Source organism: Lonchura striata, chromosome 11 (assembly GCF_050655825.1).
Source record: "Lonchura striata isolate lonStrDom1 chromosome 11, ASM5065582v1, whole genome shotgun sequence".
In the NCBI taxonomy this organism is placed as follows: domain Eukaryota; kingdom Metazoa; phylum Chordata; class Aves; order Passeriformes; family Estrildidae; genus Lonchura; species Lonchura striata.
The window spans coordinates 16,883,110-16,895,747 of NC_140713.1; the positions used below are offsets into that span (position 1 = coordinate 16,883,110).

At 43.3% G+C, this 12,638-nt stretch overlaps 1 protein-coding gene across 3 annotated transcripts in view; it reads right to left on the bottom strand.

Moving 5' to 3' along the window:
* The window catches only part of PHAF1 (phagophore assembly factor 1), a 36,707-nt gene extending 24,961 nt beyond the window's left edge, over positions 1-11,746 (bottom strand). For all 3 annotated transcript variants that reach the window (XR_014957906.1, XR_014957907.1, XM_021535229.4), the window contains exons 1-4: positions 11,626-11,746; positions 11,150-11,275; positions 6,379-6,461; positions 2,529-2,612 (exon numbers count right to left, since the gene is read on the bottom strand). Coding sequence is in view for 1 of the 3 variants with exons in the window: in XM_021535229.4 (XP_021390904.2) it covers positions 2,529-2,612; positions 6,379-6,461; positions 11,150-11,213 (231 nt within the window). In the remaining 2 variants the exon portion in view is untranslated. The remainder of the gene's footprint in view (positions 1-2,528; positions 2,613-6,378; positions 6,462-11,149; positions 11,276-11,625) is intronic.
* Between the last annotated feature and the right edge of the window lie 892 nt (positions 11,747-12,638).

Consider the following 12,638-nt stretch of genomic DNA (forward strand, 5'->3'; position numbering starts at 1 on the left):
AACAGACCAATGCTAGGAAAGCCAACTCTTCCTCCACCCCAGAGGGAGGACACATGAGAGACCTTAATGCTAAAATTGCTTTCAGGACCTGAACCTGGATCTACCAATTCACATCAGCAACATCTCCTGCAATGCTTTGTCTACTGAAGGCGAGTCTTTCCCCCTTCTCCCTGAAAAAAGGGAGGGAACTTCTTAGGAATATTGCTGACTTTATTCCTGCAGCAGCTTCCTTGGAATTGCCAAGATATTCCATCTTAGTACCCTGTATTTCTATCTCTTCGCAGACAATTTTATTAGCAAGTGTGCATTAAAAAAAAAACACACAAAGAATAAAGGCCTCCTGATTTTTCCAGTTTTGCTGCTGCTGAGCAACACTGAAAACAGTCACTATCCTAAAAACAGGCATTATTTACTTTACACCTACTGTGTCTTTTAACAAGTGCTGTTGCTCACTTCTGAACTGATCCCATTGGATTTCTTCTAGAAAGCTTTCTGAACACTTTTACAAGTCTAAGTTTTCATAGCACTGTATGCATTTACACAGCTTGACTATTCATAGTTCAAACAAACAGAAGTATCACTAGACCACTGAACCACAACAAGACAGAAGAGATTGTTTCTCCTGTATTATTTTTATTTTTCAAACAAACCTAGCAATACATACCAGAAGAGTTTGGGGTTTCTATTTTTTTCTTTAAAACTAGTTTTTAAATACAGAAAAGCAAGGAGAAAAAAAAGGCAAGAAATCCAGAAAGGCAAGAAAAGCTCTTGCTTGGTTCTTAGCCCACTGGGTCCAACAAAAACAGACCCTCAGAAACTGAAGAGACATGGTATGCATTACTTAAAGCACCTCAGAAACACTACAGGATTGTAACATTCCCCAAAAAAAAGCCAGTCAGCAAGCCATGTACTTGAATGATAATGCCCACTTTGAATTCAGTCCCCTGCAGAATTAAATTCAGTTAGAAAGATTTCATACAGCTGACAAAGAATTTTCAAGATATGCTCTTAAAAATTGTGCATCCACATACACAGTATCAGCAAATTCAAAAACTTCTTAAAAACAAGAATACCATTATTATAGAATGACTTCATGAACAGAAACTACCATAGGGCAATTACAAACAGAAATCTGAGGAAACAAGTGCTCAGTTGTCCCTCAGCTGAGCTCAATTTGAACTGAAATTTTCTTCAAAATGTGTATTTTTATAAAATAAAAACTCTTATAAAAATACAAGCATACCATGGTGTTACAGCCTATTCTTAGAGAAATAAGTACTTTCAACAACTAATCTGGGTTGCTATTCAACCATTTCATATATATACAAAGAGCTTGAGTTTCAGCTGATAGCACCACGGTTCTCTCCTACAGTAATTTTTGGGATAAAGCAATGGCTGAACTTTAGAGAGTGGTATTTTTCTGCTGGTTTTATTTTATATGTGAGTAAAGGGCAGAGGGCTCCACCTATCACTGTTCCAAACCCTGCAAGTATGGATGTGAGCACCATACCAGACTTACCTAAACTATAAGTATTCAATTTTTTAGTATCACACAACTCCACACTTCTGCTTTCACATGTCAAGCAGTTCATTCTCACCCAAGTAACCAAATCAACACCTAAACACTTCTGTCACAGAGAAATTTACACCTACCAGGTGAGAATCAGGGACAATTGTTAAGCACAGCTGGTCTGGCTGAAAGGACCACTCTAAATAACTAAGGAGTTACACACCTCTTCAGTTAAGAGGTTTTCAGAATTTTCTACCCATGTAGTCATACCTCTACAGTCTCACAGTTACCCACTTTGTATGGATAAAAAATACCACTTCCGTTACAGATATTTTGCAAGGATAAATGCCATGAGAAATCAGTAACCAGCCTGCCTTTTATTTTGCATCTTAACTACACTAAGCATCCTTGAGAGATGCACATCAACTCTGGTCACCTAAAAGCAGAAAAGTAGAACTGAAGACACCAAATGCAACAATCAGAACTCACTGAAGTCAGTGCAGAATCCAGCTGCTCACCAGAGGCCTGGATGTGGCTTTCTGGGGGGAATCACATGCTCACAGCCACACAAGTACTCTGTAAAGCTAGCTTAAATGAAAACTATGAATAGGAGGAAGTTTAACTTCATAAGTAAAATGGCAGCCCAGAAAAAGGAATAACCTGGGCAGAAAACAACCCTGTTTGGTGTGTAATAAAGGTGATCTGATTTCAAACCCAAGGCTTAGCTTTAGTAAGGGCCTTGGCACTTTCTGTGCCACTCGAGACAAGATAAGCGAGTCCACACTGCACCATCACACTTCTGTGGCACTTGTACATCCCCAGAGCACAGGAAAGGTGTCTTACTTCCATAAACAAAGATTGAAATCCCAAACTGAAGAAATGCATATCATAATCACAGGAGAGCACTCTACCGAAGACAAATTAAATGTCTACAGGAGCCACTTATGCTCTGTTAAGTGTCAAGACATCCCAGGGTTTTGGTGTGCATTGTCTGTTTGCAGGAGGGGTGTTTTATTACCTTAAGTCTCTGATTGAAAGCATCAAACAGCAGTTTGATTCCATCCTGAGTCAGGTTAAGGATGAGGTCATGGCTAAGAGGTGACTGTAAAACAAAGAAAAAAGCGGTTAGGCTCTTAATTTTAAGGGTTTTTTTTGTTTGTTTGTTTGTTAAGCTATACATCACTGTAGAGGTATAAATTCGTTGCTTTAGAAAAACAAAACAACCTCAGAAAGCAATCACTTGTTCAATTCATAAGCATAACTAAAATACATTTGGCCAAACATCTCAAACCCTTCAGTTTCCTTATGAAAAGAAATAGAAATGCGTGTGTCCTGCAAAAACTTCTATGAGTACTTTGTCCATTACTGTAAGTGGAGGAAAAAACAAAAAACAAAACTCACAACAGTATAACCCTCAACCACATTTAAAAAAAATAAAAACAAACAAAACCCCACCTTGAAAATTAACATTCCCAGTTTAGCATCAGAGACATCATCAAGGGACAGCCTCTGTTGCATTCCCGGTGCACAAAAATACCAAGTCTCACTTCAGAACCAGGCCTGTGCTTGACAAAGAGATGGCTTTCCACTTCAAAAATCAAACTGTCACAGTCTTTTATAGGCCTCAAAAGGAAGGCTTCAGACTCTCATGTTGTGAATTTAGGTTTCCTTAGTTACTGTGAATCATAACAACTAAAGGCTTAATTTGCAGTCTGCTGGAGTCAATAGGAGACATTCCACTGACTTTCCTGGTGTCTGTATAGCTCTACACCCTCTCAGTCTGCTGGGCCACTGGGAAAGCTGCTCTGCTCTACCACTGCAATCCACACAGACACAGCCACTTGGCCCCAGTTCAGCTTTTTGATCATGTACCATCTAAAGCACATTTGCTCAAAATGCTCTATCCCCCACAGCTGTCTCGTCAGAGGAGAAAAAAGGTTGAATGGCAGGCAGCAAGATTCATGCCCTAGAACTGCACCAGGCAGTTTCCTAGCAAAAGACAGGATGGGGATGGACAACTGGGACAAATAAAGGCTTCTAAAGTGGACAACCACACATGCAGCCCTTTCATTAATTAAGCATAAGCTATCTTACTTTGCTCTACTGAGAGGAGCTCTGGGGTTTCAGTGTCAAAGTCGAATTCTCATCCTCAATTTTCTCACATCAGCACTGTCTTCTAGCCTTGATACTTTCTGAGCATTTCCATGAGCATGTCCCACCCCTTCCCAAACCATATAGCCAAGTAATCATCCTAGACCTCACATCACTAAGTTAAAACAAGCCATGGGGCTTTCCATCCCGTGACAGATTTCCTGCTCCTCTGGACCACTGCAGTAGCTTTTGCTGAAGTTGGTCCAGTTTGGGCCCATCTTTGCTGAACACCAGTGATCTGCTGCGTCAACTCTGCTCTAAATGAAACTTTCACATTTCACACAATGTCATCAACTGCTGGCACCTGTCTTGCTGACAAACTTTTATGGCTCTGTGTAGAACTGAAGCACTATTGCAACAGAACTATAAGCTTGAGATAAAAAGGCCTAATGTTGATCATGAAAGTAGTTTTCTAATCCCTTATAAATCTAATTTAGAAAGGCAAAAAAACCTTGTAATCTGGCATCCAAATACACCAGCTGAGTTGTTCTGTTATGGGATATGGTCTGCTTTTCATTGGTTTCTAAATAGTTTTCGTAAGGTTATTCCAAAATTAACGAGTGCATTACAAGTACTTTTGAGTGGATGGATAAAAAAAAACTAAACATCTGAGGAAAAGCTTGATAATTAGCACAGCAAATAGCTTCTCTGCTGGCATATTTTCTAATACATGGAAAGATTCAAGGGCACAAATTTAGTTCATGTGACTTTTAATACACAAAACAGAACCTCAAGTATGAAAGATGATGCCAAGAAGCAACAGGAGAGATCTTTCGGAAAAAAGCACCACAGCTCTGCAGTTATATTGCTAATCTACACAAAGATGTAGGAAAAACTGTTATCACTGAACATTCCCATCAACCACAATCCAGAGGGAAAAGCCCAGGAAAACAAAGGCAATTAGTACCCACTTAAACTGACCAAAAATGAGTTAAAATTCTTTTATTCACAGAAAAGGATTCATCAAGCTTTTTTGGCACAGTTTGGGCATCCCATTTATGTCAAGTTAAAGAGAGCACCATGGGCAGATCTAATTGCATTTAATTGCCATATAAATTTTTGAAAGGAAGTACTCACTGCTGGAGTTCCAGGATCAGAAATTCAAATTTAGAGATGCAACAGCTTTAAATAACATTTGATCACAGTGCTCAAAGGCATTCTTTTACAAGGCAAAGAAGAAAAACATGAAAGCTGTTCAGGTACAGTTTCTCTAGATAGAAGTTGTGCATGGCAAATTTAATTTAAGGCTTTGAATCTTCTAAGAACTGAGCTCTTTGTGCTCAGCTGCTAATGAAATGCATGACACTCTGCATGAGGGTAAGGACAGAGCCAGACAGTCAAATGCAGGCCCTGAGTGGTGTGTGAAAAAAAATATCAGGCACTGAATTGCAATAATATACAGGAAAAAAAAAAATCATCATAACTATTCCAGAAAGATGGGAACAACTATTTTGTTAGACTATGCAGGTGCTAAAACATCTCTACATTTATTACATTTTGGGAAGAAAACCCCAAACCACTAAACCTGCCCTCTGCAGCCAGAATGGAAGTTAGTGTACACAGTGTACACAGTCAAGAACAATGTAACTTTCCAAGAGATGTAAATAAAATAAGGAGTGATACACCTTTGCTTACTAGCACTGAAACACTAACCCTTCTGTGATCCTACAATCTGAGTGGAATAGGAAGCTCATCCTTCATCTAAACAACTCTAGAAAAAAATCAAATGCACTGTGGTAAGAAAAACTAAAACTCTCCAAAGAATACAAAAAAACAAGGAATGTGTTCACTGCCAGACAGATGCTCCCATGCATTAATCACAAGGAGCCAGATTTGCAATTCAGTCATCAGAAAACCCATAAATCCACATAAAGTAAAAACAAAATGATAATTCATTTAATAAAATGAAATACATATCCAGCACTGAACACCAGAGTCAAGGTTGTTCTTAGCCATTCAGTACTCGCTGCAAATGCACAAGGCCTGAATCCTTATTTTGATACAAACTAACATTGTACAGACTCTGATTTTTTCCTGATGCAAAGAGCCATAATTTGCAACATATGAATATCATATTCTTATTAAAGGGCATTGCACATAAAACATCTGGAGAGTCCTTTGAGACATCTGAAACTCCTTTGTCCTATTTCCCCTTACACTTCCATCAGAATAACACATTTTACTTGATCTAGTAGAAGGGTTTCACTTCTAGCCCTCTTTTTGATGGAAGTCAAACATATCAGGAACTTAATGCTCATTATGAAGAATGATTAAGACATTTATAGCTGGCTTAAATCACTGCACCTACTTTCTGTAGACAAATTTGCAGATGCAGAGAAAAGGTACAGAAGTGGCTCATCACCACTGGACCAAACACAAAAGCAGAAATAATGAGTGATTCAGTTATTTAAACTGTAGCACCACTTGACAATGATAAAGTAAATAGACTAGAATTAAATTGTCCAGCTCATTACATAACATTTCATTTCTTAAAGGAAAAACAATGCCACTCCTCCATTGCATATACAAAACCGACAGCTGTTAAATCACTGTACTGCTGTGCTGAGGATTATGACAAGAAACATAAAAGCTGCATCTCTCACATCGTGGCAATAATTTGGTGTAGCTCAATTTCAAATAGTCCCACAACATGCCCATGAGCACAAAGCATGTTTTCATTCACCAAGAGGTGCCTTTCCTGCCCGTGCCCTGCTCACCTGCTCGCTGTAGAGAACCTGGACGTTTTTGATAATGCGACAGTGTTTCTGAAGAATTGCTACAGCCTGAGCCAATGGCATTCCTGGAAATAAAAACAGGATTTCTTCAGTGCAGAAACCAGTTAACAAAGATTTTTAACAACAAGGTTACACAAGGTAACCAAACCACCATCAGCAAACACTGAGTTACAACAGAAAGGTATGTGGTCAACAAACAAGCTGGCTTGACTCATGGTATCAGCACAGACCTGGTGTTTGGAAACAGAAAAGTCATTGTTTATCTACCAATTGTTAGGCATATAGGAAAAAAGTACCTCTAGACACAAAATTAAACAGCAAAGTTCAAGCAGAAAAAGCAAAGAGCTTGCCACAGCCTGTGCACAAAATGTTCTGCTTTTTAGGGTATTAGTGCAATAACTGATAAAATAGCCCATATCAAACTCCACTAGAGCTGGCTTGGGCACTCCCACACCCATTCAACAGGCTCCTGAAACACCTTTTATTACACACTTCATTAACCTTGATGGAGTACTGGGTATTCATACCAGACACATAAAAATACTAACACAGAGCAATGATTCTCCCCAAACCTAAGAGGCCACATGAGCTGCTGATATGGCTCTACTTGTGTCAAGGAAGAAACTTTATCTTCTCAGTTTACAGACAGGATAGACATACTAAAAATTTGATTCAACTGAGGCAATACACTTGTAGTCCACAGCCTTGCCTACAATTTCAATGGCTGTTTTTCTTTCCTTAGTGTGTATCTTTACAGTTACATATTTTTGAAAGCAGAATGAAACAGCTGATTCTGCAGAAAAAATAGCATCACACCATCTCATCATTTATCACACTAAAAACCTCTGTTGCCTTTCCAAATGAAATGTGATCACATTCCTGGATTGAAAGCAGGCATTTATAAAGCGAGGTTATGAGCTCATAATTGTGCAGTTTTGTTTTCCCTACTAACTGCTTCAACCCAATTTAGATTAGCTATCTGACATTTTATTTCCATTCCTTGCCCTGTCCTTTTCTATTTCTAGTTTTTAAATGTTAAAAAAGTTGGCCTGATTAGGCATAATTTACCTCAGAACCTACATTTAATACATTCAAAACTTTTAGTTATTTGCTGCACCAATCAAACTCAGACAATATGTCATGCTTTAAAGCACCTTTTAGACATTATCCATAGTATCAAAGTGAGAAATCTCTCTCTCTCTCTCTTCCATATATATATATATATATTTAAAACATACACACCTAGCTCACCATGGATACTGCTTTAAAGTAATAATGGCATACCACTGAAAAAAACCCAAAAATATAATTCTCACTGTTGAGCCCATATACTGCAGCTTTGCTGAAATAATGAAATCAAGTTTTGGTAAAACAGATGCACAAATTAGAACTACAGTGATTCAATTTGCAAATACCATATACAAACCTGTCTGCAAAACTGGTTTTCACCTTAGCCCATAATCTTGGGGACAATTTGGTTTGCAGCTAGAAATTATATGTCAGTAGATGATATTAAGTAAAAAAGAGTTATTATTTTAATAACGGTAATGAAATTAAAATGCAGAGCCACACAATAAAGCAGCACTGTTTCCTATTATCTAGGAAATAGCAGTTGCCTTGTAGTCTAGGCAGCAGAGTTTGAAGATGACAGTTGTTATGTATTGGATAATATTTTCAAAATGGAATAGAAACATGAATAGCAGCAAGAAGATAAGATCAAAGATGTTGCTGTAAAAGTTTGTATTTCTCAACCTAGCAAAAGTATGAATCCAGAAAAAAGGTAAGGTTGACTGAAGAGTACCAATCCCATGTTCTAAGTCAGTATTCATAAGACTAGCAGGGCTAAGACCATGGGCTCAGTTAAAAAATAAACCAGTGGCACAGGCTGAAGCCCAGCCAGCACAGCTGACAGGACCCATAGGCCAATGGTGCCAGCAGCCTGTGAGGATTCAGTCAAAAAGCAGCCAGCTCCAGAAGTGCAGAAACACAGTGCGAGGTAAACTGATGCAATGCTGGGCTGCTAAGTGTGCAAACAGATGGCTCATGTGATTCTCTTACTCACAGCTTTCTCAGGCTGCAAGCAAATGGACATGGGCTGGCTTGTTCAGTTTTCAGTCACTGAGAATCAAACAGATTTGGCCATGCAGCTGCTTAGCAGAGCTACAGTGAGCAACCCAAGTTCTCCAGGAACGGTTTACAGGACCCAAAATGTGTTGAACAGCCAGTATCCTCCCTCTGCCTCCATTTGCTTCTAGAAAGTCAAAGGAGGAATAAAAAAATGGGTTATTTTTCCCCAGTCTTCTCACACACAACATCCCCTTTTTCCTCAACATTCGTCAGCCTTTGCAGTCAAAGAGGAAAACAAAGAATTCTTTTTCCCTTGCTCATCAGTCAGGGGGAACGGGGAAGCAAACATGGTTTCCAACACATCAGACAGTCAAAACTAAACTGAGCCATGGCAGTAATGCCCACAAAGACCAGTGCTAGGGTTCCTCTGCCACAGGCCTTTCCCTCTTCTAAATGCTGGGTGATACAAGCAGCACAAGACAGTTCTCTCACACACACTGGTCAGGAACATCATGGCTTGAAGCATCAGCCTATGCTAAGATTGTGTGGCTTGAAGGGATGGGGACAGAAAAGTGAATAGAAATTAGGAGAAAAATACAAGAAAATCTATGATGAACCACAATGCATTAAATAAAGATACGTGAAACTTGGTGGGAAAAGAAAGTACAAAGCCCAAGAGAAATGCCAGTATGCCTTAGAAATTACACATCTCAAACACAAATAGTATAGCTGTAGGCACTACAAAGTATTTAATTGTTCTCCTTTAAAACAGCAGGAATGCAGCCCAAGAGGTGCAGTGGCACAGGTATCTAACTCAGTCTCGGGTAAATTTTTTATGCTCTAGTCACACAGTGAGTCAACACTGGAGCCAGAAACAGAATCCAAAAAGTCATGTACAAAATTTTCCTGGCATTTCCCCTCAGTCATCTCCATTGTGGGCACAGTACTGGAAGCCAGAGTCAGCAGCAGTTCAGGAATACTGCCATTAGTTCTGCTAAGAGCAGAGCTAAACAAATAATGAGTAGAACAGAGCTGGCAGTGAGAGTCCCATCTACACCAGCACTACCCCAGCCTTGTCAGCAGGGACAATCTTCACACACCATCGCTGGTGCAGGACAAAGTCAAGTATCCTAAGACCCAGTCAGCCTCCTGCTCTGCACCAGCAGGTCAGGCTAATTATATATTAGACACATCACGTGGTGGCTATGTTTACTGCAAGAAATACAGCCGAGTTTCCTCCTGCTCACATCTATGTATGTGTGTGTGCACATACACAGAGACACTGGGAAATTTTAACCATGAGGCTGCTTTAGCTGGCTTTCCTTGGGAAAAGGAAAAACATTTTCTCTTTTCTTGTTTTGATATGGAGTAGGGAGAGGAGCTGGTATTCTGTATTTATGAAGACAGTCAGGGTATGCAGCTGGAAATTGCTTTTCCCCAGGTAACACAGGCACTAAAGGATGGCAGAGGTCACACAGAGCTGAGAGCACAGAACGTTTAGGGTACAAGGAGTTCACTAAGATTTCCAGGGTGGGACCTGAGGTGCTATAATTAGCCTTCAAAAGCCACTGAGCCCTGTCGGTAACCATCAAGCTGTGCTTGACTGAAGTCACAGCAGCATAAACAGCCCTTTGTGTTTGATGGGTTTCATACAAATAACCCCAAGGCACAGCACCCCTCCTCAGGTCCAGCCTAGGTCAGGGCAGAGCTGTGTAACAGTGTCTTTAGGAACAGTCTGTCCCCTCGCTGTCACAGGTGACGGGAGCAGCAGCCCAAGTGTAACTCCAGCTCAGGCAGACACAGAGGGTGACACACGGTTTACATCTCCCAAACTCCCACCACCATAAACTCCACACAGAGCCACAGCAAGGATGGAAAACAGGAATAAAAAGAGATCAACACTGACATGTCACACAGCCAAAAATGACAAGGACAGCACCTTCTGAGTTTTAACAACTACCAATGTCTGCTTGAAAACACAGGTCACCCGGAGAACCCACATCAGCTCATTTCAACTGTTCATTTCAGTGTCCTGCCGGACACTTTGGCACCAACCAAATTTGCATCAGCTGGGGGAAAGTTCTTTCTCATCACATCACAGTAACTAGAGCAATAACTGGTAGGGAAGGACTATTCAGCACGATGAAAAAATACAAATGACTGGGGGGGGGGAGGGAAACACTTGTTATCCAACCCCGAGAAAATATCTCCAAAGTTTACTTTCTCCACTATTTCGCAACCCAACAGCGACACAAAGAAATTGTGAAACTCGACTCATGTTTATGAAGGTTTTGTACAGAAAAGCACAGCAGTCATAGTAAGTATCAGGGCACAGCTGAAGCTGCCAGTATCACCTGACACATATTCAGGTGACAATCAGCACATTCATGCTTCCTCTTTTCGGAGTTATTTAAAAGAATGCCTAGTCTTACATGGCAAGACAAAAGAAAGCAAACGAGCAGATGAAAGCACACAATCAGATAAAGAAAGCACAAGTTGGCACGCAAAAGCTAAAGGTGAAACTATGAACTACACGGAAACCCTTAAAGCTCGTACTTTAGTATTTTTAGGGGCAGCGAAAGGCGAGCTTTGGCTCTCTCTCCCTTTCTCTCTCCAACTCCCAGAGAGTCCTTAGGGACGCCGAGGGGACCCGCCGAGCCCAGGGCCGGGGAAGGAACGCACTCACCTAAGGTGAACTCCCATTGCTCGTTCCCCAGAGAGCGCTCGGGCACCACCTCCAGATCGAGCATTGGCTCAGGTAGCGCGGAGGCCGCGGGCTGGCACGGCGGTCACCGGGTCGCTGCGCCGGACCCTGCGGAGGGACGCGGGGGGAAGCGCAGGGAAGCTCAGGGAAGCGGAGGGACGCTCGCAGCCCGGCCCCGCCGCCGCCCCCGAGGGGCCGCGCCGCCCGCAGCCCCGGGGCAGCGCCGCCTCACCGCGAGGGGAGGCGCGGGCTCCGCCGGCCGCCGCTCCCCGCCCGCCGGACCCCGGAGCGCGGGCGGCGCGGCCCCGGCGGGACGGGGGAGCGGCCGCGGCCCCGTCCCGGCCCCGCCGCCCGTCCCGTCCCGTCCATCCCATTGCATTCCATCCCGTCCCAGCCCGGCCCGGTCTGAGGGGCCGGGGGGGCTCCGACCCCCCCCGCGCCGCGGGGCCGCGACTCACCTCACTTGCGGCTGCTGAAAAACTGCTTTGCAGCTGTCGTCAGGCGCGCCCGCGCCGGGGCGGGGCCGGGCGGGGCCGGGCGGCGCGCCCCGCCCCCCGGCCGTGGGCGAGGGGGGAGGGCGTCGGCTTGGAGAGGCGGAGACCCGGGTTCGAGTCCCACCCCGGCCTCGTGGCAGACGTGGTTCAGCGCTACAGCGGCAGCCCCGGTATACCGGGCGCGATAACCTCGGCGTCCGAAACGGAATAACCAGCCCAAACCACTACCCACGGCCGTCCCGTTTTTCCAGCTCAAAGGGCAGAGTGGAGGAAAGAAGAGTTAAGGAGAAATTAGTCAGTGGCACGAGCAAAGTTACCGCAGTGAGCTCGGGAGTGACTCAGTAAGGAAGACAGGAGGAACGAGGTCATTGGCTTTGCAGTGCTGTCTGAGCAAACAAGGGTGGTGCCACCCAAGAGTGCTGACCCCAGGAAAGCCCACATTTCCCTTGGGATGGGGCTCAGCAGGCAGGAACCTGCTTTGGTTACACCCAAAGACCCCAGGTGCCAGAAATATCCACAGAGCTGAGGAGGAACCTGAGCTCTCCCAGTATGCCAGGATGTGCCACCACCTGGGACAACCCACATCAGACCAGCCCTCGTGTTTGTGGTGGAAACTTGATTCAAGATGAAAGGCACCAGGTCAAGCATTGCCCAAATAAGCAGAGAACTAAAAGAGAAAACCCAAGGATATGGACCCGTGCCACGCTCACACAAAGTGACAGCTCTTCTGGAGCAGGGCAGCATGAGTGATGGAAATTCAAGAGGGTGCAGAGGGTGTGGAAGCAGCTGCAACTCCTGCTGCTGGCAGGTTGAGGCTCCAGTGGGGCCAGAGAGTGGGGGAAGATGCATTTATTCCATATTTCATTGAAGGCAGTAGAAAAACATCTCCTTAGGTGATACCCATCTTCTGTCCCCTCTCCTCTGCTGCATCCCTCCAGGTGGTGATGCTCAGTCCCAGCCTGACCCCACGCCCCATC